General features: G+C 37.0%; 1 protein-coding gene across 5 annotated transcripts in view; it reads left to right on the top strand.

Annotated features, from left to right (window-relative positions):
- Window positions 1-27523, top strand: part of LOC129372266 (kazrin-like) — a 157613-nt gene that overhangs the window by 92143 nt on the left and 37947 nt on the right. For all 5 annotated transcript variants that reach the window (XR_008607237.1, XR_008607238.1, XM_055049424.1 and 2 more), the window contains exon 5: window positions 18566-18673. Coding sequence is in view for 3 of the 5 variants with exons in the window: in XM_055049424.1 (XP_054905399.1) it covers window positions 18566-18673 (108 nt within the window). In the remaining 2 variants the exon portion in view is untranslated. The remainder of the gene's footprint in view (window positions 1-18565; window positions 18674-27523) is intronic.

Genomic DNA, 27523 nt, shown 5'->3' with positions numbered 1-27523 from the left:
CTGGGACGATGAGAGACGCACGCACTGTTTCAGGTGGTCACCTGTTTGATCTAAATAGACATGAGCTGGATCAATTTTTATTTTCTTTTTTTGCACAACAGAAACATCAAAAATTGAAAAGGAGAAATGTGTTACATTGATATAAAACATTTATAACAACAGCATCTTGCTGTTTTAACATCTTTAACAAGTTATTGTTATTTTTTTTTGTGAAATGCACAAAATAAGTCCTTTACATGATATTGCACTTCAGAACTATCTTAGTACCCAGACATATGGATAAGCTTTGATACTCCAAATGAAGAGGTATTATTTTTTCCTTTTTGAGTTATCTCCTTCGAAACAAAGCAGATGTGGGACAGTGTGAGGAGGATGTGAGAAAAAGATAATGAAGAAAACCTCAGTTGCCAAAAACTGCTGACTTGTTGTGCAAGTACTTAAGGTGAAGGACAGCTCAGAGTGACAGACAGTGATTCATGGAGGGGGCACCTCACTTTAGAAAAGAGCACAGAAAGTCAAAGACGTGGGGGGAGAAAATTAGAGCTATAAAGAAAGCCAGTTTCAAAGTAACACTTTAACTGAGGGTGAGACAAACCTGAAAGGAGATAAATCTTGAGAAAGATGTACTGTAGGATGTGTCTGTATATTTTATTTTAATGAAACCACAAAAGGATGCCGGCCACATTTTAAGCTTCTTTACAAAAAATATGTTTTCCTGTTTTTACTAGTGGCAACTTCTTTTGCTTCCTAAGCCCTACAGTACACAGCATGACACTGGAGAGATGTTCCCAGAGAGAGTATGAATGGTATCTGTAAGAGGTAAAAAATGAGTTATGAGTTTAAGTACATGGAAGACAGAAATGTGAAGAGATGGCAGAAGGTCTCTAGTGGTTCTTGATGCAGATCAGCACTGAGTCAACACTGTGGGTTGACTTAATGCAATCCGGATTTTTACATATTTAGGGCTACCAACTAGGACACAGGTGTCGAAAGCAGAGGTGTGCTTCTGAAGGAGAGTCGCAAAGATCGAAAGCCCCAAGAGGGTGGTGTGCTTCTCCTTTAACCTTTGCTGTTTAAGTCCCCGAGACCAAAGTCAGGTTTCAGAGAAAATGAGCTTACAAGTTTCCAAGTGAAACTCAGTGAGCTCAAGCTAATTGTTATTCAACTTAGGAAATGCTCTGATTTGAACAAGTACAAAATGTACATGGATGACAACAAAATGTACATGAATGAACACAGACTCTACGCAGTTGGTGTTCATGACACTCAAGATGTACAAAGCTGACCTTTAGGGTGAGACCTGGTTGTGGGTGGTTTGTAACCTTTATAAGTGACTGACTACTCCATCTTTATGCCGCTGTCAGCTTAAAATAGTGCTGTTTTTATTTGCCTGTGTAAAAATGTAGCTATTTATGTATATATTGCTAGATTAGCAGCAATTATAATAAATAAAGGGAAACATTTTTAGCATCTCATCTAGTGTATCTTAGAACTGAGTTCCCAAGATGACATGAGTCTAACTTCATCAATTGACTTGATTTTTATTTACTGAAAAAGAAAGCAATGTAATATTTCCAATTCAGAACAATAAACCGTATTTATTAATGTTAGATATTGCCTTAGGCTTTCAAGGTGCAATTTTTTCTCAGAGAGAAAGTTCTGACATGTCAAAGAAGAAATATTTCTGCTAAATATTAAGATCTGATTCTAAATCATTTTTTTTTCTCTGTTGATGTAACTCACCTCTTATGTTTTTAGCAACAGTGAGACAAATAAGTGTGGAAAGGCAGCAGCCTGAAAATGACAGTTGTGGAGCAGCGAGAGGACAAAAAAAAAAAAAAAAGAAAAAAAAAAAAAAGAAAAGGAAAACAAGTCACTTGGTTGAGGTCAGGAAGTTGCCAGTGTCAGGGCTTAAAGAAGCCATACTGCAGCCTTTCTATCTACTGCTGCTGTTTACACAAAACATTGTGTTTTGTTGGTGGCAGGCAGAAAGACATGTTAACATAGAGTAAGCACTGCACTTAAAGGTCCACTTCTTTACCTAGAAGCTCCTCGCAGTGGCACCTTATATCACCATGTTTGCTGCTGGAGTTTTCTGCTGCAGTACACAGGCTGTAAATGTGTGAAAGCAAATCTGAGGTTAATTGAGGGAAAAGCAGGCTGCAATGAAGAGCGTTTTGGAGGTTCTTCAAGAGAACTACACCTCAAAGGGGGATTTTATCTGAGGACTTCTGTGGTGTTTAATGCAATCCGGATTTTATTTAATAGTCCACTTTCTTCATTGTTGTTGTAGCTTGAGTTTCTTGGTGGTCATTTTCAAAGATATTAGTGACTTGGTGCTGGTAGCAGGAACCTTTGAGATAATGAGTCGACAACAGAAGCCAAAGTGTCATTACTGACATTGGGCAGCAGGGAGTCTAATGTCCTTTCTAGGATTAATAAAAGCACCGCAGCTTTTTCACATTATTCGAAATACACATCTAAAGGTGAATATTGTATTGCCAATCCATGTCAAATTTTGATAGTACATTTAAAGCGAATGATTTATGGTATGGATCAAGCAAAAATGTTAGATTTCTTTAAGTGCCTCTGCTCACTTACCTTGACTCTTTGATTATAAGAATGAATAATATAATGTGGTGAGCCATGTCTGGCTCAAAACAGCGTGGAAAAGTCTGTTCTGTTTTTCAAAACATGAAGCGAAATGTACATTGACAAAGAATGTCATAGATTTGCTTCTGCTGCAGGAAAAGCTGTCAGTTTGGGCTATTTAAACATGTGGAATATATGGGTGCAATAGTTCAAAACTATAAAGAAAGTTCAAAACAAATCAAGTAACCTTAAAATGAATTTGAATATGAATTGCAGCTATGGGAATCCAAAACTCATGAAGCATGCTCTAATAGATGTTTTTCTTACTTAAGAAAACACACAGAGAAAGAAAACCCATTCAAACAAAATGTTTGCCATTTGTATTAAGTAGTTTCCTTAACTTTAATATCATATAACAGAAATATGAGATATGTGCAGAAGATACGGTCATGGTAACTCCAAAAGAGAGATTTTGTTTTGGAGCAAAAGTCGTAAATGTGTTTAATCCCTAAATCTGCACCTGTAATTGCTGTGCATTGAAGAAATACCCTGAAACTCACAGTTGCCATCAATCTTTAGGAAGAAATCCTGCATTTAAAATTGAGGTTTTGCATATTTTGCATATATAATTAATCTAGTGTATGCGACAATATCAGTGTAAAGTTGTATGCATGGCATTATCACAGAGCTATAGAGTCTGTATGTGGTTCAGAGTGTGAGATTTATTGGCTGGCTTGTAGTTCATTCAGCCCCGTATTGAAGGAAACATTTAGCAGCCACCGAGTTTTCCGATTTGTTCTTTCATGGCACATTGAGCAATGTGGCCACACTGGTGCCAACCCCAATTGAAACTGTCTCTTAGGAGCTTGTTAGCTTCAGACCGGCAGTGACCCAGTCGCTCTCAGATTTCATCTAAAACCTTCTTAAGTTGCCTACTTTACCTTTTTTTCCACATTTCTCTATTATGAAACATAAAGGTGAGAAAAAAAACAAAAACATTTTTCTCTGGCTTTATTTCCAAGATAGAATGATCTCTGGATGAATAACAATGAAGGTGCTGCTACTAGTAGTGCTTTCACAACTTTTCGATATTTTTTTTACAAGTGAGCAAAAGCGCTGCTCTTGCATAAATGCTGATTAGGTGCTGGCTGCTGCACGTCCCAAACCAACGGCGAGTTCTTCCCGCAGGCCAAGAGCGATTCGCTCTATCCCGATTTACTCATTTACAAATCAATAAAGCTCTGAAATAGGGCTGAAGGATTTCCACCTCACTGCTGCTGGCGCTGAGTGATTTAGTGATGTGTTTAAAAGAAAAAAAAGAAAAAAAAAAACATATATATATATATATATATTATAATATATATATATATATATATATATATATATATATATATATATATTATATATATTATATATATATATATATATGGGTGTGACATGGGCATTTGGAAGATGCTGCAAGGCTATGGCTAAGCTTTAAAGTAGCTTTGGGTCATTATTTGTGCTCAAGGTAGACAGAGATACGCGTTAAAGCCACCAAGGTGCTCATTGTTCAAATCCAGGAGGACAGTTTTATATATGTGACCCGAATCGTTTGGAGTGTTCATCTTTTTTATGGTTTCGCGTCAAGTCGGCTCATATAGAAGACTTTACTGTGCTCCATGGCAAGTGAAAAGGGCCTAAGAGACATATCGACTGTTAAAGCTCAAACCTTATGTTCTAATATATTTTTGCTCTTTAGTGAAAAAAAAAAAAAAAATTTTTTTTTTTGCAATACTCACATAATTTGAGAAGTAGAAGCAATGTGTGTAATCTGAGCAATCTCTATTAATATCAGTTAATATAAACATATGGAGTGTGCAAGGATTAAACATTAAACTACAATTACTCAAAAAAATAAACAATTTTCCTCTGAAGTGTCCTGTAAGTGCAACAGCTATTTTTGTCTTCAGTGTAAACTCATTTTGGCTTATTTTTCTTTCAGACATACCTCATAAAGTTTAATATTGTTCATGCATCTGCCTTTCAAACACTTCCCTACCAATACATGCATCCAGTTTTCTAGTTGTTTCTCTGTAATCTTAATTGAAACAATGTTGGAGTCAAAGGGGCTAAATGGCATGTTGATTAATTTTAGCTAACTGATCTAAAACTTCACATTTTGTCACTGCGTAACCACAATTGGGAACTTTTGTGAAAGACACAACATAGTACATATTTGTAAAGAGAAAAAATAAATTTGATGCATGGTTTTACATGCTTGGTAGAGCACATAGTGCCACAAACAGAAATGATGTTAAACATTTCCATTTGAAAAAGATTTAATTAGGATGGCACTTACATCAAGAAGCTTGTTTTATGTCACTAAACTGCACACAATGACTGGATTTAATACAATTTACTTTGTTATTGTTAACTCAAATTTATTGTGACGATGATAGATCATTATGACAAATTATTTACATTGAAAGATAAAGTATACAACAAATGCCCACTCCTGTGTGAATGAAACACATGCTCTTTGGAACATTTATTGGCCTGCTGACAAGAAACAGTGTTGTGTAATTTGTTCCATCATTCATATCTCATGTCTGCAGAAGTCAAAGTAAATATCGTTATCACCATTTGGGATTCTTGTAGCATTATTTGTCTCCAGTTTCAGGCTGAGCTGCTGAGTTATTTAATGATTTTGCTTGATGTGTGGCATCGCCACTAAAAGTTTTATGCAGTTGGCAGGCCTTGAAGTGGGGGTAAATGATGCTTTACTGGCAATTTGTTTTGGAGGGAGAGACGTGGTATAAGTAGTGTGGCTTGGGTATCATTATGTTGTGAGAGCTTCACGGAACATTGGTTAACCTGTTTGATTTGTTGTAGCTCTCCAGTGGAGGAGAAGTGAGTTTTCCTCCTTCTAAGAGCATCTTGATGAACAACTTGAGTCAGGATCCATCCATGCATCCATCCATGTGCATGAGAAAAATCTTTAAGTTGACAATTTTCAATGACTTGATTTTTAATTTTTAGCCCATTGTGTTTTTCAGTCTGGAACAACTTACAACACTCAAAACCTTTACATTAAAATGTTTTTTCTGGGGACTGAAACGACAACACAGATTTGGGCAAGTAGACAAAGTTACAATTAGGAAAGACATTAAACCCGCATGCCGCTGACTGGTCATATAAACAGCATGCTAAATTATTTTAAGACAACGAGAGACGGTCACATCCAGATTGTTCTAGCAATGAGAATCCAGTAGAGCTAAGCAGAAACACATGAGCTATTTGAATGGAGAAGATTAATTTAAGTTGGCAGTTTTTTTTTCTTTTTTTTTACTTTATTTGATTTTTTTATACCGACACAAAACCGTAATTATTTATTTATGTATTTTAGCTGTTCTGGATGGGCTTACTGGTTTGTGTCAAATCAATGTTCTACTGTATGACCCAAAAGTTCTTGAGCTTAAGATCATGGCTTGAGCCCCAGATCATCACATCCCTATTTAACTGTTGATGAGATATATTTTTTGTTTTTTATTTTTTGCCATTGTTCTATAGCAAAAACAATGGCACTGAAAATAACACAGGACAGCAATTAATGGCAGATGCATTTAATGACAACTGCAATCCAAGTTAATGTGTGTCTTTGAACTCCTTAATGCCTCTTGATCTATTGTAACATTCTCTGCTGAATTAAACAAAAGTTTTACTAAATATATTACTGATACAGAAAACCTAAATGCATGGCACTTTAACAATTATCTAACACATTTCTTCTTGGTTTGTGTATTGCGAACAGTCATTTTGCGTTAACGATAAATTTGCAATATAATCTGCAGCCCTAAAAGCTACTGGGTTCACCACTGCTTCATCAACCCGTTGCAGACAAATTGATGTCATTGACCTTGTTGCTCATCTGTGGCCATGCTGTGTTGCTTTGTGGTTTGCTTAATGTGTCCAGATGTTTTTATTTTTATTTTTGTATTTTACAGGTCAGGTTGTAAACAGGCCTCACTGTGATGCATGAAATTTCACATGTGTCTGAGAAAAATAAAGCGAAAAGAGAAGTAGTTTGCTACTCCAAAAATGTCTGGTTATACTAGAGTGTGTGGCATTATTTCTAAAACATGACCTTTGATATTACTATTTTGTGCTCCTTTCCTCTTTTTCTTATACCACTCCTAAACCCTGATTATATTTCTGTGAAGTTCAGCGATCTGCTATGACAGCACAGCAGGTGCGATACAAACTCATGCAAATTTTATTTTCATTCTGCTGTTTCCATAGTCGAACAGCATTTAATATAGATACTTTGTCTTTACCCTGGTTGTATTGAAATTCAAACAAGCATCATCAATGAGTGGGCCACTAGGTGCCACTTCAGAAGACCACTTATAGCAGAGACATAGTTAGCTGTTCTGCATGTTTTCTACAATTAGCAGACCTCTTTAAATCTTTGAAAATAATGGCTCAAACATCTTCAACAGGGTGCATATTCTATGCACAAAAGCACTTGATGGTTCCCAACTCCTGTTTCTCCGTTATGTCTCCTATTTCTGAATTTTCTCACATTGCTTCAAATATTTGTACCTTTTTACTTGCTATACTGTTTTGTGTCATGAACACTGGACATGTTTCCTCAGTCCAGGCTTCAAATCAGACATGCTAATTCTTAACTGACATAATCTGGAAAAAATGTAATTGGGAGCATAACTAGTAAATACAACCATTATGTTCAAAGTGCATCGTTCACAGCATGGTTGAATTCCTACAAAATCACAGGCAGTTGTTTAGTCCATTATTGGTTCTTCACCTTGTTTATTGCCCATTTTTATTTTTTTATGGCAGCCTATTATTTCCCTCTTGCCCGTTGAACCATGAGCCATTAACAAAATGGAGAAAATCGTACTCTATTAACTTTTGGTCCACTGCTTTTCATCATTTGACCTTTAAAATTTTCCAACCAGACTTTGATGAGCATTATGAGCTAAATATTATGCTTTGGCGAATAACAATGAAATTTAAAAATAACTACTAATAACAATAGTAACTGATTTCAACTCAAAGTAGAATTGATTAATGGTATTGTTTTTTATGGATTTTAAAATGATCAGTGAAATAATATGTAATTTATTTAACTGGATGAAGCAGGAGAACGTTTGTTCCCTGATGTTATGACATCAGATATTCTATGCAAACATTTACCTACTTTAGAAAGGACAACAATTTAACACCAAGAAGTTATATCTCAAAACAAAACAATATGCTGAAGAATTGATAAATAAAATAAAACGAGAAACACAGATCTGAATTATATACGTTTTAATTTTGGTTGAGCAATTTCCATATAAATATGTATGAACATGCTAAATATCATTACTCATATTAAGCATGTTCTATTACACACAGACGTTAAATGCTTTTAAGTATAACAGAGCAATTTTGCTGGTACCTTCTGAAACCTCATCTTGCTAACTTTTTTGTAAGCCTAAATTAACTGCAAAGATTCTTTTGGTTGTAAAATGTTCCCTGTTAATACTATGCACCTAATTTCAAAAAGCAAACTTAAACAGCTAAATTTAAGTATTTCTTTCACATAACCTCTACATAACCACTCACATAATGCTAGATATTTCCTGTTAGCACTGATTTGTTTACTGACCAGAAGAAAATGGAAATTTAGATTTTACCCCTGTCCAGTCACTAATCGGGGCAGTAAAATCAAAAAACTATGCGATTCCAAGTATCATCCAGTTTAAAAATTACTTTGTTTCTGTAGTCTGCCAGCTGAGCTCATGGCTAGAGAATATATATATTTTTAATAGTCTCAGGAGCTTAAATTTGCTTCTGCATGAAAAAAAAAGTTGTTATTGCCTTCTTTACTCTTGGTGGGCTTGCAAATAAAAATGTGCAACTTCCGTGTATTTACCAGATCATGGGGGATTATTAGAGCAGAAAAAAAGCTAATTGTCTTATTCAGATCATCATTCAGTTTAAATGAGACTTAATTTCTGTATTTTGCTTACTCAGATCATGGTTAGAGACCAGATTTTCTTTTTATAGACTCAAGATCCTAAATTTGCTGCTGGATAAAAACATTTTAATGCCGTCTTCATTCCTGTTTGGCTTGCATACGCCAGACTTAGATCATGGAGGATTAAAATATTATACGATTATTTTCCATTCTGAAGACGCACACAGATGTGATTGTCAATGGCAACTATTTTGGGAAGCCTAAGTGACTCTGGGGGTCTACAATTTTTTATATAGTTTTTTTCACTGTAGATAATTATGAAAATGACATCACAATCTTCCTCTAATCCTGCATTGCCATTCCTTTAAATGACCGTACCATGGCATCTATTTACTAGACATGAGTATTGTTAAATGTTGAAGACAAGCAGGCTATGTGAACATGTTTACCTTTTTTGTTTGGAAAAAGTAATTGTCTCCTCGTCTGTGAGGTTCAGTCAGCTCTGACTATTTCCCCATTTCTTTTTCTCACATTTGAAAACATATAGTTTGGAATAGTTACAGAGGAACAGACAAAGAAAGGGCAGACAGAGAATGTAGCTGAAAGCAAAAAGCTGATGAAAGGAGAGGATGAAGTCACAAAAAGGTCAAGATGGCTTGTTAATCTGGGATGTGGAGGTGGGGAGCAGGGAGCCTTTGGACAGGAGGACGTGGATGCTGATCTACAGTCAGCAAAGAAAGCAAAAGTAATGAGCTCTTATCAGCTGTTGGTGAGATACAGCGTGGAGCTTGGAAGAAGCCACTTGTATCGCAATGGATGGTTTAGAAGGAGAGGACGAAGCGAGCTTTGTAGAAACGGAGAAGATTTGTGTGTTTGGGTCTTTTTTGTTCTACAGTAGAAAGTGAGTGTAGAGATTATTGATTTGTTTGAATCAGAACACACACATCCACGCGCATCTGTGTACACACACCTGTTTTTAAAAAAAACTCACAACATTAAGATTTACAGAACACAGTATAGATTTATCACACCATTTAGTCAGAGGAGTAAACAACTTTACATTTACCCTGTAAAGCTCTGACTTGCTTAGTTATATTTAGACTTAATCTAATAAGGATTGATTATAATTATTAGCTCTGGGCTAATAAAATCACGTTTTTAAGTCAGATACAACTCAGTCATGCAAAATGTAGCTTTTAAAATATTCTGATTTAAGTAAATGTGTTCTCATTTTAATCATTTTGATATTCTTAATTTTATCAGCACTACATACAATCTAGCAAACTGATCAGAATGTACTTTTCTCTCATTTTTGCAAACCTTTCCATTAAACTCCTGGCACCAATTATTTCTAACATCTTGTATCAATGATTTGTCCACTTACGGACAAACCGTTTTGTGCCTACATACCTTCTCACTGTTTGTCAGTTTTTGAGATCCTTTTGAAAACTGCACAAATCTCATGTATAATTTTATTTGACCATCTTAGGCAACAACAAACTAACCTTTTCCATCACTGTAAATTAATAAAGAATAACATTGTAGATCACCTCCAACTCAAATTCATTAACATTGTGCTGATTCATTTTTAATCAAAGCATTCACAACTCAGTCCATTTAGTCACAGATAGATGGCACAAACTTCTCCTTTTAGAACAGGCTCATTTAAGAACCCATTAACGTGACAGAAGTAGTAATTTCCATTTTCCATTTAAAACATTTGGTATGTACAGTAAGTGGCTTTTAGATGAAATGTCAAACACTCTTTGATGTAACATTATATAGTAAAGCATGGAGGAGCGTCTGAAAAGAAGAATGTGTGACATTAATGTACTTCGCTATTGTTGGAGTATAAAACACATCCTCTGTGGCACTTTTTTGAAATAAAGCACTTCAGTCATTTTTCAATGGCTTGGAGAGATAATTGGTTCATAAAACTGCTTATAAAAGCAGTTTTGTAACATGACACTCCCTAAATTTATGCAGAAAAAACCCTAAATGCACTTTGAGAGTTGTTTGTAGTTTTAGATATTATGTTTTAGCTTAATTGCACTTCCATATAATTGATTGAACAGATTAATGGAGCAGCCACAGGCCTGTGGAAATTGTTCCCAGGGCTGAACCAGACTTGTGCAGCGCTGTAACTATCTTCCTGATATCTTGGCTTATTTCTTTTGACTTCTCAATAGTGTTAAACAAGAAAGCAGTTTGTTCCAGGTGTGGCCTTAAAACACATTCACCTGTGTGCCTTTGATTAGCTCAAATTTGTCAGTTAACTAGAAGTTTGTGGCAGAAAATATCTTTATTATCATTGGTAATTTAATTCAACTTAAATAACATTTCTTTTTATAGGTGCAGGTAGAAAAGAGGTGGTGAAATGAATAAAGCTTACACGAAACTTTTTCTGTAAGTTTATATTTGTTGATTTTTGATAGTAATCAAGATGCGGCTCTTTTTCTCCTGGAAAACTTTTAAAAGAGTGTGCTAATGAAGCTGTGCTAAAGCTACTCTATAAACCAGGGCCGTGCAGAGACCTTTGGAGGGGTAGGGGCTCAAAGTTGAAAAAGGGCACATTGAACAAGATCTTAAAACACCATACATCAACATAGCAACGTCCCATATTAATCAAGAACTAATCATTGTCATCATGTGGGGACAATGCAAAGCAAATGTAATATATTTTCCCCAACAGGTATAAAGTTGCTGTTTCTACTGCTGACAGTCCTGGAGGTCTGTATCTGTTAAACAGACCAGAGGAGAGAAGGTCTCTGGTTATGAAGTTATGAAATAAGCAAATTTGCTCCCATTTTACTAATCAAGCCTAAATAATATCAATTTAACTTCTAGAACAACTTGGCTGCAGACTGATTTATAGATCAAAAATCCCAAAGGGGTTAACTCTATATAATATTTAGTTGTTAGCACTTCTGAGATCTAGAATTGTAAGACTGGGATATCAAGGCAAATAAAACTCAGTAACTTGCTTGTAGGGGCCTCCAGACACTCAGGGGCCCCTAGAAATGGTTTGATTGTAACACAGATCATAGATCTGAACCTGTAGCATCATTTATAGAGAATGACAATGTTATTACATTTTACTGAATGCATTCTGCTGAGAAAAATAAATTGTGCATTTAGGGTTTAATTAGGAAGTTTACTTTGTGAAAGTTTAAAGAATCATCTTGATAGTTGAGATGGCACAGATCCGCCCCCTTCCTGAACAACATGGAGGCAGAGAAACTGAGTCATTATTAGCCTGAGGGCTAGTTTATTTTGCCAAATTATTATATTTAGCTAAATATTATTGCTGAGGGGCACAAACAGGCCTTATGACATACAGATAAATAAAAAAGAAATATAAAATAAAAAAAATAAAAAACCCTCAAAAGGGCACTAGGGGCATCAAGGATAAAAGGGGTAAGGGTTGAAGCCCCCTTTGTCCCTCCCCCTGACCCCTCTGCACAAGCCTGCTGTAAACTACTGTTCTTCTTTCAGACCCGAGCAAGCTGAACATCGCTTCTCGGCATATCAAAGTAATATGTTCCTTTTTTTTAAAATGACATTCACCAAAAATCCACTTCTCCCCAGTAAAGTCTTGCAAACGGCAGTTCATTGTCTCGTGAGTCGTGTCACCAACTAATAACATCCCGGCCTACACACTTCCTTGAATGGACTGCCTCATACATTTGGCAGCCTGTCATTATAATATGAACTGACAACGAGGCATCTTGAAATCTGGGACTGGTTAGAGTGGGTGGCTGAACGTTAAGCACAAGCTTCTCTCCGCTCCATTGGTTACGTTTATCTGCTTGATATTTATAGGGTGCCTTCAATTGGGGTCTCGATGCAGGTGAAGCGCTCAGGAAGGGCCTGTCCTGGCTGGCGGTGATTAATGCATGAATACGTGAGCTTTATCTGAAGTCCGGCAGGCTCGAGGAGCAGTGAATGTCTGTACAATTGAAGGCAAATGGCAGGCGCAAGAAAAGTGGAGCATTGTGTCTATCTGCAGATTGCAGACTGCGCCGGGGCACATGGGCAGTGTGTCGACGATTCCGGCAGCAGGGTCCATTCATTTCTTAATCACCTTCCACGACGCATTAAGGTCTTCTTTTGTTCCTTCCGCCTCCTTTTCCCTGCACTGCGCCAGCAGATAAAGTATAGTTGGCTCAGGAGAGAGACAAGCCGGGGGAAACCCCATTTTACGGTGACAGAAGAATGACGGAAAATGTGCCAGAGAAATGGACAGGTAACGACGAAAGGTATAAAAGCCCAAGAACCCAGGAGATGACAGATTGTAAGGGGAGAGGAACAGGAATGGACAAGACAGAATTGGGAGTAGAACCTCAAATACAAATTTACTGATTCTCTCTTTCTTTGTACTACTGGGGTTTTTAACATTACGAGCTTTTCACTATGGGGGAATTTGTGTTATAATCACATAGAGATCAGCATGAATTAGACTCGGTCTGACGCAGCACTCGCACAGAATTTTTAAAACACCGCAGAAGAGGTAGATTTAAATAATATGAAGTCTCTCAGTAATTTTATGCTGATTTAATGTGTTCTATCAAAAGTAAGCTAATCCCTGTTGGATGGAACTTTTTCAAAGAGAAAATCATAAATGTTGTTTTTGTTGTGCATCAAAAGAGAGGTTTACATCATTTTCATAGGAACTGAGAGTGCAGTGGTTATTCAGTGACATGAACGACAACTGATTTTTTTTCATTACTAATTCTTAAACGCGAATCTGTCATTTGCACAACTTAATTTGCCAACAGTACTGATACAGCTGAGTACTGTAAGTGCATTCCCTCAACTTTGTGGAGTGTTTTGTTGTAGAAAGAAATGTTTTTCTTTAATCATGGTAGAATTCATAATGAAAACAGCAGCCCAGTTCCAAAATTGCCCCCACAGGCTCAGTGAGGTAAGGGCGGCTTGGAGCAGCTTTGTCGTGTTTTACTCCTGCTGAGAAGAGGAACAACAGGGAGGTTCCCAGTGCAGAGCATTCATGGTGGTTTTTCTCCAACAGCGTGGAGTGAATTAATATGCCCAACTCTACTCAGGAGACATCTTAACATACTGTGGTTAGATTATCATTTAACAGTTCAGTGTGAATAGGTATTGATATGTTACTCGCAGTAACATATCAAGCCTACTGATTTCTCTTTACGGTTTGGTTGTGTTACTTTTCATCATTTTCATACTTTCAGATTTTTGTTTTGCCAACAAAAAAATCCCTCAATAAGCACACAATAATTTGCAAATGTTATTTGCGTTTTAAATTTGCATCTTGCATCTTTAACAGAAATTTATGGCATCTGCTTTATACTTTCTCTAACCTTTGGGTTTTGTCTTTTATTATACATGCTAGTGAAATGTTGGCTTTTTACACTCTTTCAGACACCTAGAAAATCGTGTGTCATACATACTATGTTTTAAGATATCAAAGAAGGTGTTGAAGGACTTGTTCTCTCATATGAAGATAAGATCCAGTTACAATAAATTTCTATTACAAGTCTACAAGCTTTAAATAATTGCTTTAGTTTTGTGTTTGGTGCAAATAACTGCTCATGTCTTTACAAGCAAGTTCCTTTTTGTGTCCTGGTTTATGTTAGCAATGAATTGCTCACCACTAATAAAGATAATTTTGAACGGTTGATGCAAAGTCATAAAGCTTTACAGATTCTTTCTAGAGGAAATAATCTGTAAAGCTTTCTAGGTTTTAGAGAAAACACGTAAAAAAGCCAGTTGCATTTGTCTCAAACGTTTGACACAAATACTGCATTTTAGAAGTTATTTTATCTCCCACTGCTGATGGATGCCGATCTTTATTGCAAGCAATAAACAATGTTTAATTCACACTGTGGTTTCTAAATGTCTTTTAAATCAAGCATGGTGCGATGAAAATTGTTTTTGTTTTTTTTTTGTCTCTATTTGATTTAAGAGACATTTGATCACATCAAGTCTCAAATTTAAGCTTTTAAAGTCAATTGATATATCATCTTTAAAAATCAGTAACTTAAAATTGCTTGTTTATGAAAGAAAAATATTTTTTTTCATTTGATATTCTGAGGGCATGTATTTTGAGACTAAGATTAGTTCATTTGTGATGCTGCTCTCACTCAAAACTACTTTCATTTCCACAAAGGGTTTTGCTTGCAAACAGATATCAGAAGATGCCACTAAAAAGTAAAATTTAATCTTTTCTTTTTTCAGAACTCATTTAAATCCTGCTCCGTGTGCTCAACCCTCTCTGCTAGTGAATAAAGTCTTTGCCCTCAGCTATGTTCTCCATGCCAAACTCCTTGAACAAAGCAGGGAGAGGATACTTGAACAATATGCAAATCTGAGCCTAAGAAGTTACCTCTGACATGTTTTGACTTATTAGTAATTGTGTATGTAAAATGTTTGGGTGTTTTAGTCAATTTTGTGCAGAAAATGTTTATCTCGATTTATGAACTTGCTTTAAATGTCAGACAGAGATTTTAAAGTGTCTCTTTCCTAGCAATAAATTGCAAATGGTGAAAATCCCTCAGATCGTAAAGGAAACATGTTGTGCACAGCCTGCAAAACATCTTTGATCACCATGCACATTAAAAGAAATTGCTCAGGTTTGTAGCTGACATATGTTTACAGACAGACCAGTGACAACAAGGATTAGGAGTTTTGTGCATATTGGAGACACATTCATTTTTGTTTGAGATGAGTTTGAAACAAATGTAGGTCCTGGTAAAGATCAAATTAAAACTTTAGAATTGATGGAGTGTGTGTGTGCAATTGCTTTATTTATTTATTATTTTTACTATGACTGGTTAACCTTGCCCAGCAGATTCTTACTTGCACTGAGGTCATTCTGGAGAATTCCTTGGCTTCATGAAAAACAATATTGCTGGCTTATGAGGAGGAACGGACAGAAATGAGCTGAATGCAGACAGAGGAAATTATTCTTTTATCTGTAATCTTTAACAGATCATCCCCAAACATGATTTATCCAGTGCAAACTAATAAAGGTTTTTTGGAGAGCATCAATATCCTTCAAGGTGCAGTGCCTCTCGCTGAGAACCAGTCCAGCAAAATGTATGACATTATTCAGTTTTTTTTCTTTTTTTCTGCAGCTCTCCAGTATTATTAGCATCACATTGAGCCTTTGTCAAACCTCACTTGACTTCTTAAGGGATTTCAAAAGATCACTGCTGCAAGGTCAAGGATAGAGGCATTATTGAGGAATACTTTATTAAATGCAAAGATTGAAGCAATAAGGAGAAAAGGATCAATATATCTTTTTTTTTTGTGGCAACACTTATTCTGTTCATTCTGTAAATATGCAGTTTTGTGGAATGTATAAAAATCACAAAGCAGGGATGCATGTTTTGCAAAAAATAATCTTGACAAGAGACATAAAGGTGTGGCAGAGACTTAGTCTTAAATCAGTGTAGAGCGTTTGCATAAGTCAGTAAATAAACTGTCATTCTCAGCCTAAGCTAGCTCTTTTGCATATTCTCCTAATTTTCCTCTGTACCAGCTTCTCCTCTCCTTTAATAATCAGCAGTTGTCATGTACAGTCATGGCCAAAAGTATTGAGAATGACACAAATATTATATTTTCACATGATCTGCTGCTCTCTGGTTTTCATGTGTATGTCAGATGTCATCAAATACATAAATACAATTGCAATCACATTATGAGTAACAAAAGCTTTTATTGACAGAATAAGTAAATGCAGCAAGTCAATATTTTCAGTGTTGACCCCTCTTCTTCAGGACCTCTGCAATTCTCCCTGGCATGCTCTCAATCAACTTCTGGACCAAATCCTGACTGATAGCAGTCCATTCTTGCACAATCAATGCTTCCATTTTGTCAGAATTCCTAGGTTTTCGTTTGTCCACCAGTCTCTTGATGATTGACCACAAGTTCTCAATGGGTTTAAGATCAGGGGAGTTTCCAGGCCATAGACCCAAAATCTCTATGTTTTGTTCCCTGAGCCAGTTAGATATCACCTTTGCTTTATGGCAAGGTGCTCCATCATGCTGGAAAAGGCATTGCTCATCACCAAACTGCTCTTGGACGGTTGGGAGAAGTTGCTCTCAGAGGACATTCTGGTACCATTCTTTATTCATGGCTGTGTTTTTAGGTAAGACAGTGAGAGAGCCGACTCCCTTGACTGAGAAGCAACCCCACACATGAATGGTTTCAGGATGCTTTACAGTTGGCATGAGACAAGACTGGCGGTAGCGCTCACCTCGTAGCGCTTGCTGGTGTTTCTTGGGCGCTCTGGAGCCTTTTTGGCAACAATGGGACCTCTCTCCTTGAAGTTTTTGATGATGCGATAGATTGTTGACTGAGGTGCAATCTTTCTAGCTGTGATTCTCTTTCCTGTTAGGCCATTTTTGTGCAGAGGAATGATGACTGCATGTGTTTATTTAGAGATAACCATGGTTCACAGAAGAGAAACAATGATGCCAAGCACCAGCCTCTTTTTAAATTGTCCTTCTTACTTAATCATGACAGATTGATCTCCAGCCCTGTCCTCATCACCACCCACACCTGTGTTAATGGAGCAATCACTGAAACAATGTTAGCTGGTCCTTTTAAAGCAGGGCTGCAATGAAGTTGAAATTTGTTTTGGGGGATAAAGTTCATTTTATAGGTAAATATTGACTTTGCAATAAATTGCTGTTATGCTGATCACTCTTTATAACATTCTGGAGTATATGGAAATTGCCATTATAAAAACTGAAGCAGTAGACTTTGTAAATATTAACATTTACAAAGTCATTCTCAAAACCTTTGGCCATGACTGCATTTCCCATTCCTCTGAATTTATTCCACTATGCTCTTCAACTTTCCCCCAAGTCTCTAAACGTCTGTGAGGGCTTGTCAAAGGTTCAATGCAAGGAAGATAAAATATTTTTCACGAGGCCAGCAGGCAGCTGCAGCAGCCTGAAACCTGCAGAAATGTATGCAGGGTGAATTTTAACTTAATTCAAGGAAAAAAAAAACAAAAAAAAAAACTAACAGTTGGGTTTAGCTGGTCAAAGACCAGTTACAGAAACTACATATTTACAAAAAAAGGTCTCATTCTGCTTATAATTACTTTACTAGACTGCCAGACTTGTATTTGTAGCCCCATGAGCCCATTTAAGTAGTGATCTCCCTAATGTTGTTGTAGTGACAGCAAGGGAACTCTTGAATATGAGCTCCAAGACACATCTGTGATCAATTACTGCAAGTAATTCAACCAGTGAAAGCATTTTAATAGGTGGGTGGTGGAATGATGGTAGAAAGGAGCAGGAGAACCTCAGAGAGGGGCAGAGGCTGAACTAAAGGCAATACAGTTCTATTTTAGTTATTTTATTGTTTAAAATGTTGCATTTTCTACCTAGTTTGACTTATAAAAAGGTTTTTCTTTACAAAAGGCAGCTGTGCACATTATAAAAGCTGATTGCATGTCTAAGTGACTGAGCTGCACTTTAATGTGAGCTGATCTGACGGACTCCATTCAATCTGCATTAAGTATATGCCACTGATGGAAGCCAATAACGCTACTAGGAAGCTTTGAATGTCGGCAGAAATTAAATCATGCTCCGGTTCTAAAGAACACTGATGTTTATTTAAGTCTTTACCTTATGTATTTGATTGCCTTTGATTGTGAAAGCTTACATGATTTTGCTTTGGCAGAGGCGTTCAGGTCCGGTATGAATGGTCAGCTGTGTGGCTTTCAGAGCGAAGAGAAATAATGAATTATGTGAGCACTGAGAGCGGGTTTGTGGAGCTGACTAGTGCGGTGGCATTATTAATCACGCAACACTTATTTTTGTTCCTTGCTGAATTTCTTTTTTTTTTTTTAATTTATGATGAATCTGTGTTACTTGGCTTGTCACTTTTGTTTTGCCTTTGTATAATCTAACATTCATATTCAGATACCAGCCTCTCTTTATTTGGACTTCTAAATTCCCCTTTTGTCAAAAATTACAGTAACGATTATTGTTGTGTCTGTTTGCACAGATCCATCACCTCAACACAAGCAGAAACCCCCAACCACGGACCTCTGCTACAAGACTGAAATCAGCAGTCTCATGGACTTCAACTCTCCTGATGCCTCATTGGACAAAGGTACAACTCATGTTTGTGACAAACTGAAGCTTATAAGCCTGAGCTATTCTTTGTGTTCAGATCATGCAGCTGGAATTGCAGAACCAATGACTTACTAATCAATATGTGGAAAATGTCCAACAATATTGCTATCCAATGACAATATTCTACATGTTTTTCTTTGCATACACTACATTGATCAATCTATTACTCAGGTTACAGAGAGATGATGAAGTAAAGCTGCTTTTCACACTGCAGATTGTGCAGCAGATGCTCATGACATTTCTTTGTATATTAATAACAGCACTGACTTCTACATCCCCTGTTCACACCTAGATTTTCTCTGGCACACCTTTGCATAAATTACTGGAGTGCAAATATATGCAATTTTGAGTACAGCACAAATTAGCAGCTGGATTTTTCTGTGAATAAATTTGAAATCTTTTTTCTCAAAACAATTCTGATAAAAACCTGAAAAACAAGGTACTGTCTTTTTTGCCTCTGGTCTTTCAAAACTCACAAATATCTCTGCTATGTGAGCTTTCCAAAATCAATGCAGTTTTGTGGAAGCAGAGAAAAAGTGAAGCCAACGTTAGCAAGGCAAATACAAACCCTTATGGAGGAAAAATAAGTTGGCATTGCTTTCATTTTAATTTTTAACCCCAGTGGTCAGGCGAGGAGAAACTGCACTCAACAACAGAAGTCCAGAAACCTGTTCTGTCTTGAAATTATCCACAGCATGTGGATGGTGAGACAACATGTGCTTCAAACACACATTGCGCAGTGGTAGTCTCTCTGTGTGTGTTTTTGCTTTAAATCCTCTGCCAGCTGCCCACACACATCATCTGTAAATCGCAGCATCACACACTTGAGCTGCAACACCGGATTAGCCTTGTACAGGTTTGCTGATAAAGAGCTATGATTCTACTGTGTTAGATGAGTCTGGGGCATGATGGCAGCAGGCTTCTATCTTTTTACCACAGTCGCTGTTGTTTATATATATATATATATATATATATATATATATATATATATATATATATATATAAAAATAGTTACATCTAGCAAAGTCCGCATCTATTATTCAGAAGTGGGATCCACTCAATTTTATGCAGAATTTTAATGCAACATATCTGTGTGCATACAAACATTCTCCTGCAGCAGGCAGCGGTTTGTGCATTAGGTCCATAGTCGTTCCCTAAGGTGCTACAAATGCGCTGACTCAGGAAAATCACAAATACGTACTCAAAACCCCTGCAGTGGCCAAGGCCACCATATATCACTACAAGTTTCATCAGAATGAGAACAGGCAACTAAGGTTGATGTTATCAGCAAGTTCATCTCTGTTCTCCAGTAAAAACAAGAGACGGCGAAGGGGAGCGGAAACGAAAGTAAGCAACCAGCACTGGATCATTACGGAGACAGGTGCTGCTTCTGCACATTAAGTGGCTCTAAGGTCAGCGGTGGGGCGAGGCTGGAATGTCTGCTGGTTTAAATAGAAGGTCAAAGCAGCGAGGTCAGAAAGTGCTTGCGGAAATAAAATTTAAAAAAGAAAAAGAAAGAAAATGGATTTGGAGAAAGAAGTTGATAAAGAGGATGAAGTAGGAGAGAAAAAAGGATGAACGCAACTGTGAAGAGAAGGAGGACAAGGTGAAAGATTGCCTGAATGCAGTCTGTGTTCTGATTACGAAGTGAGAATCATGCAGGGGAGAGGTGAGTCGAGATGCATAAGTGAGCAAAAAGAAGAGAAAATGTGAATGTGCCAATGCAAGTGAATTCTATTCTTGTTTCTATCACTTAAACCTAAACCCTCCAAGTGTCACTAACACGATAAAAGAACTTTACGATTTGAAAAGATGAACTACTTCTTTCATTCTGCGTACATAAAAGCTTTTAAGAACAAATATTGCTACTCTACTGCTATAAATTCCACGGCGTTGCAGAGTGTTGCAATTTTTGTCTGTGGTAATTGGGTCCAACACTGGTGCCATCTTGTGATGTAATGAGGGTAAGTCAGAATACACAATACTAAGCTTGAGTACACAGAAGTGGAGGAAGTTGTGAGCAATTTCAGCAAAGATTTGAGCAATTTGTCTGCAGTTTTGTAGGAAGAAACTAGATGGAGTGATGAAGAAGAGTGAGCGGGTTGTACTGAGGAACAGCAACCTTATTTATTGAGACGTATAGTTCAGGAAATGACTCCAAAGTTGAAGTTGGCATAAAATCACTTTTCCATTCTCCTTTGAAATCCTTAACACTGAAACCCAACAGAAAACAATATATATATATTTTTTTAGAACTCACTGCAAGATGTCAGGGTTTGCAAAACACTGGTGTTTAGCTTAGAATCCGCTGTTCTGCGTGAAGCGGATCCTGGTCCTAATAGTTGAGTTAGAGTTTATCACCTTACAGATTGATTTTCTTTTTATCAGTTGTCAAATGATAGTTTTAAAGGATAAAAATGAAGAAGCTGTTTTTCATGTGAAAAAAAAATCTCAACTCTTATACCTAATACCTAGCTGTGCCAGCCTTGAGAGTAATAGCTCCATCAAGTGATAACTAGTTGTCAGTCTTTTATGTCACTGAAGAAATTAGTTCTTAAAGCATTTTTGTGCTTTGAGAACTTTCTTAAGTTTATATCACATCTCAAATGTAACTAAAACCCATGGATGTCATTTTTGCCCGGTATTTTCCTTAATTATGAAGACTGACCTTATCTGAGGTAAATGAGGCCTGCGGCGCTTCGAATATTCCTCAGAGTTTTTTTGTGACCCCCTAATTGAATTTTGTATGCACTTTTGGATTTATTTTGAAAGACTAACCACTCTTGGTAAAGTCCAACAATGTTGCATGCTTTCTCCATTTCTGGATAGTGGCAGTCAGAAATCAGACCACATGTGGTTAGTAATATTGATCTTTCCAAAAATGTGGGAAATGCATTTACACAATGGGGTTGATTACTCTTCACATAGAACCAGGTTGGTGGTGAATTTTCTTTCTTTCGATAAATAAATGCATGATTGAAACTGCATTCTGTTTTACACAAGTTATCTTTGTATATACATCTAATTTTAAAACTTACTAATGACATATTTTCCAAAGCTGATCCAAAGCAGAGGTACTGAAGAAAATAAACATGAATAGCATATATGACCATGTACTGTTCTTTATTTTTTAAAATATTAGGGTCTTATAGCACTAATGTTGAAATTAGAAAATTTACTTCTCAGGAAAAGCATATGTATATTTAGTCATATATTAAAAAAATATATAACTTGGTAAATTGGTATCAGATCTCGTCCTTGATTCTGTATGACTTTAGTTATCGCTAAACATTCCCAAAACTTTGAGGGAATTTCTGACTCACATTTGTGCACGACTGAGGCAAGGTGATGCAGAGGTGTGCCTTCTATTTCTAGAAGCCACCTTGGATTCAGGCTTGACAGGAGGCTAGCAGGTCTGGTGCAATGAGTCACTTGTGTTATTACCGTCTGCTCGCCCTTCTGATGACCATTTAAAGAACAGACCCACTGGCAGTGAATCTTTGCTGGCATCTGCTGTTAGAGCTGGGTCCTTGGATTCAGACCCAAGCAGCACCTGATGTCTGGTGAAAGCACTGACTGTGATGGTTGGAGGGAGATATAAAGGAAAAAAGAAAAGCTGAAAAGAGCTGAGCTGGTGGTGCTAGATGTTATATAAGATCCCGAGCAATAATCACCAGATTGAAAATACAGAACAGCAGGAGGATTAGATAAGACAAATGTTTCCTGTAGATCAAAATGTTTGACAAGTAACCTTTAAAAAAAAAAAAAAAACTGCAGTGAGGGGGGATTAAAAACATTTTGGGAATTCAATTAAAATGGTATTTTCACAGAGGACCCTCACAAACACTGGCTTTTCATTTTTCACAAGTGTTGTTCCTCCTACTCGTCTCCTATACAAGCAGACGGTTTGTTACAGCCTAAATAGCCAGTAACAAACCATATAAAGTGAAAGTTCTTCACCAAAACAACTCTTGTTGAACTGGACTTGTGCAGCTTGTCAGTAACTTGTCCACCCACAAATGACTGGCTATCTGCGCTAAATATTTTGCATAAAAATACAAAGTAACGCCAACAAAATAAGAAAAATAACATCTGTAGAGTTCCCAGTGCTGATCATTTTAGTTGGGAATAATACTGCACTTTTCAATTGTTCCTTTCAATTCTTGTCATCTCCAAAGTAACGATGTACAACTTGTTGGCTTCACCATGTACTCCTGCTGCTCTCTTTCTGCCGCTAAAGAATCCATCCTCACGTTGTTCTCTGGAGAAAGTTTGCGGCTGCACAACAGTGTGGAGAATTATCTTTTCTCATAGCATTTACAAGAAAGGAGCTAAGTTATTTGTGCCTGATGAAAGCTATACTTTTTTTCCTGGTCTGAACCAAAGTATAGGTGAGCATTGGCCCAGGCCCACAAACGAGCCTAGGCTGGGTTTTATTTGTCCAACGGCCTGTAACCAGTGTGGGTTAGGGAGATGTGGTGGGAACGTTGAGTAACCCCGTGTTTCTTTCAAACTCAAAAATTGTGATTAGCCAATAAAACCTGGTTTGTGAAATTGCTCAGATATACTCTTGAATTGTACTAATAATGTACTATTTTAATATCTTTGAGAACGTTATTTAAAGCATGAGATGGTTTCCTTTTGACTTCAACTAGTATAATGTGCAACAATAAGAAAATCACTATTTGCTCAGAAAATGCTTTGAAATGCTTTGAAAATAGAAAAATAGAAAAGCAACTTTTCTCCATTTCTGCTCTGGTGACTTGCTCCCACGTTTCTCTTGGCGTGTGATGACAAATGTTTGCTGAGGAATTTTTATTTTTCATTTTGTTTTGCTCGTTGAGATAAAGTAGCGTTTCAATTCCGCATAAAAAGTTGTTTTTATTTTAGATGGATGGTTTTACTTTCGTCCGTTTTGTGACATGGAAACCATGCTGCCAGGTGAATTTCAACCTGTTAACGTGTTGGCTGTGGCAAAATGCAGGCCACACTGTTCAAATTTTGATGTGGAAAAAAAAGTTGGATCCATTTATTTCCATTTTATCCATACTTCACAGCTATCCACTACTTTATATTGGTTTATAAGTTTAACCTCCAGTGAAAATAAGTTTGTGAGGAACTGTAGGGTAAAAGCATTTCCTGTTTGGAAAATTATTTGTTTGTCTATTCTGCAACTTTCTTCTCTTTGAGTTCCACTTTGTGAACAAGAAGGCAAAGTGCCAATTTAAAAGGGTGCAGCATCCTTTAACACAAGCATTTGGATGTTATTTATGAAGCTGTAAGCAGTAGTCAAGACAAGCAGAGGAAAATATTGACACCAGACTGTGTTGATTAAACGTTCGGCCTCCCACATTTACAGTATATGCACGTACATTTAACAAATTGCTAATCTTTCCCTGGTGGCCTATTTTGCACTAATTTAACTTACCTAGAAAAAGCTGCAAGATTGACACACTGTTGGCTATGTGAAGCCTCTCTTTCTTTGATGTGTTCTGTAAATGACTGCAAAGAGATTGGCTGCCTCAATTGATTTTCATTTAAAAGATAATACTCTAAGCTCGTTACTTTCTGCCATCCGAGATTGGAAAAAAATATGCTGAAACACAGAGGTGAACTAAAGTTTTTGCTGCATCAGCTGGCCAGTTTGTCTTGTAGCTCCCTGGTCCTTGAAGTTTACTGCTACGGTTGTTGTAATGTAAATAGCCTGTGTTTGGCAAATGGACTCCTTTAATTGGGAAATCCAAAAGAGATGCTGAGTAGTACTTTGCCTTTATAAGAGTTCGGCTCAGGCCGGTCCTCTGCAAGATATGTTGCAGTTGAGCGAGCAAAGCTGCGGCAAGAATAATGTCATCAAAATGTTGTGTTTTGCTCAGAGGAATAAGAACAATATCATCACGCTGCTCAGTTTTTCCCACTTTCCATGAAGAAAACAAACTGAGCTTTGCTCATTTATTGACACCCAGCTGTGCATGCCATGTAGAAAAATAAGTTTAAACATAATAAATTGTGAGATGTATTTGATTTTTTTAATGTGTTTTATCTTCAATAAAGCTTTTGCATAATTTTTACAGCTACTAAAAATACCAAGGTATTTCTTAGTGGCTTTACTAAGTGTTTTTTGCTGCTTAATGAATGAAACTGACTGTTAAAGGATGGATGCACAAGAATAAGTTCCAAAAAAAATCAATGATTCAATTCTAATTAAGCTACACAATGCATCTCTGAAAACTCACTTCTTTTTGTTTGCTGACGGTCCTTAGGGTATTCTCATGAAGAGAAATGTCTGTATTCTCCTCTATGCACATATTCACAGCTTGACAAAGCCTCACACTCTTATCTGTTCTCATAAAAACCTGGTGTATTGTGTCATCAGCTTTAGTGTTTACTCTTACTGAGTTCAGCTGCACACAGACAAGCAGGCAGCAGACCTATGAGCCTGTTTTCAATTTCATTTTGAAGGCGCATATTAATAAGAATCTTTTCAGAGCAGCCATGTTTGTGCAAGAAGAAAGCTTGTTCCCCAAATATCACACTTCTTTTCAGACAGCTGAGGTTTCTTCCATATTGTCTGTAAAAGATAAAATAAACATTTGTTTATCAAAAAGGCTCTCACAGTCGCCCATTTTCTGCCTTTTTCTTTTATAATACTTTAAAATTTTAGAGTTTTTATTGATTTGCTTCTTTGCTCTGGTGCCTTGCTCAACATTAAATTAGATGTATTTTTGAATTTGCTAGTAACCCTGCTAAAAGCTTTAAAATTAAGCTTTAACTGCATAATCTCAGACTGGCTATTAAATATCCCACTTTTTAAAATCATTAGTTTTAAAATCACCAGTGACATTTAGTTGTGGTTCCCATAGCTCTTAAAATATGCAGGAGAATTGTGAGGCACGTGAAACAAAATGAAACATTTTATTTAAAGGTTGTTTTTTTTCTCATCAAGAAAAGTATTTTCAGATGCAGTTTAGTTTTCTTACCTTAATAATAAAATGGGAACGTTTCCAAATTCAAGTTAGAGACACTTGTTTCCCAACCCACAAGATCATCATAATATTCTGTTTGAGATCCATGATTTTGGGTCTAAGTTCACTCTAATTGCACCTCTACAACTAAAATTGTCTCGTAGAAGACAATTGTACAGTTGTAGCCTTGGGGGGGGGAAGCTGTGTGAAAAGAAAACGATAACATCTCAGAGTATTAGCTTACAGAGGATCAGGAGCCTCCGGCAATTCAACAGCTGGCTGACGTGTTGCTGTCTGCCTTAGACTACATCAAGTCAACATGCACCTGCGTGTGAGCTCACACGCTAGGTGTAGCTCCCTTTCCCATTGGTCTCGTCCGGTACGTGTGTGCATACACATGGTTGAGTAATGTGGGAAAATAGTAGTACTGGCCCGGCTGAGCTACCTAAACAATTTGAGCAGACGGGGAGGGGCCTGGCGTACTGTATCACTGATCCTGTGGGAGTTGCCTTGAACAGGTACTCAGGGAGGGAAAGACGCAGGCTGGATGCATTTCCTGGTGTCAACTGAGCATGGACTTTAGGGACAAAATACTGAAGGTGGCTCAAATCTGAGTGGCGACCACTTTTGAAGGAAAATAAGAAACTATTTTTGGTGTCTTTCTATTTTTAAATAGTATAGCACACACCTGACACATGCTGGAATCTTTAGGAGAGCTCCCCTCTGAAGAGAGGAGGAGGTCAGATGGGGAGAGAAGAAAGTCCGGTAAGTTGAGTGGAAACGGCAAGTGCAGCAACGACAACTTAAATGGAGCGGAGAGTGAAGTGATTGTCAGACCTGCAATTTTCTGAGGTTTTACACTGAGACAGGGAGGTTTTACACTGGCAGGTGTCATGTCTGATAGTGAATCGCATGTAGTTGTGTGGAGCCGTTAGGAGACTTTAACCTGCTCTGACCTCAGACTTGCTGGTATTTGAACTTTGCAACAGACGGTAAACCATTAATCACTCACTATAGTTGCAAAGAAGGAACTGGGTGAGAGTGTAGATGTGGTTGTAAAAATGGCAAGAGGTCTTACAATTTTGTTCAAATATGTAATAGCTGTGTTTATAACAAAAGATTGTGCTGCAAATAAGCATCCTATTAATGATTTGTTGAGTACAGTTAGTCTATGAATAGTGGTTTTAAAGTAGATGTGTTGTTATGTTGTGGTGTTAGTGCAAAGATAACAACAGGCTGTTTGTTCTTCATACACGTTTTTTTTTTTTTTTGCTTTTTGTTTTTTCTTTTTAACTTGCTGAATCAATCGCTCTAATTCCAATTTTAGAGAAGTTTAACTGAAACATTCATGAATCTGGTAAACGTTATTAAAGTAAAATTGTGAAATTTGTCTACTGGCTGCTCCCAATACCTGCATTTCATTTAGTAAAGCTAGATTTAAATGATACTCACATTTTGAAATAAATGTTCACTTGACAAGAAAAAAATTCTCCCCATGTTTTCCCTTCATTTTACTGCATGTGACTGCAGTCCATGAAGGAGGCACAAAACTGGCAAACTGTTTGGCCTCTCTCTCTCATCTGAAAGTGCCAATTTTGCAGGATGGGAGAACTAGTTATAAAGAAGATCTCTAGTTTGTAGGGTTCTCTTGATAGATTTCTGTGGTAGGCTGAATACAAATGCACACCATACTTTTCAGCTTATTTGCAACGTAAACCGAAAGCCATGTGTTGATATTATTCTGCTTAGCTGTTATGCACTACTTTGTGTTGATCTCATACATGAAATCACAGTAAATATTTAGTACTTTGTGTCTGTCGGTGTGTCCCTGGCACTTCACCTGCCTGGCCTGCTGGTGGTGGTCA

The sequence above is a fragment of the Poeciliopsis prolifica genome, unplaced genomic scaffold, assembly GCF_027474105.1.
Source record: "Poeciliopsis prolifica strain line A6 unplaced genomic scaffold, Auburn_PproV2 SCAFFOLD029, whole genome shotgun sequence".
Classification (NCBI taxonomy): domain Eukaryota; kingdom Metazoa; phylum Chordata; class Actinopteri; order Cyprinodontiformes; family Poeciliidae; genus Poeciliopsis; species Poeciliopsis prolifica.
Note: the sequence above shows the minus strand (reverse complement) of the source record. Positions and strands in the feature narration are given on the sequence as shown.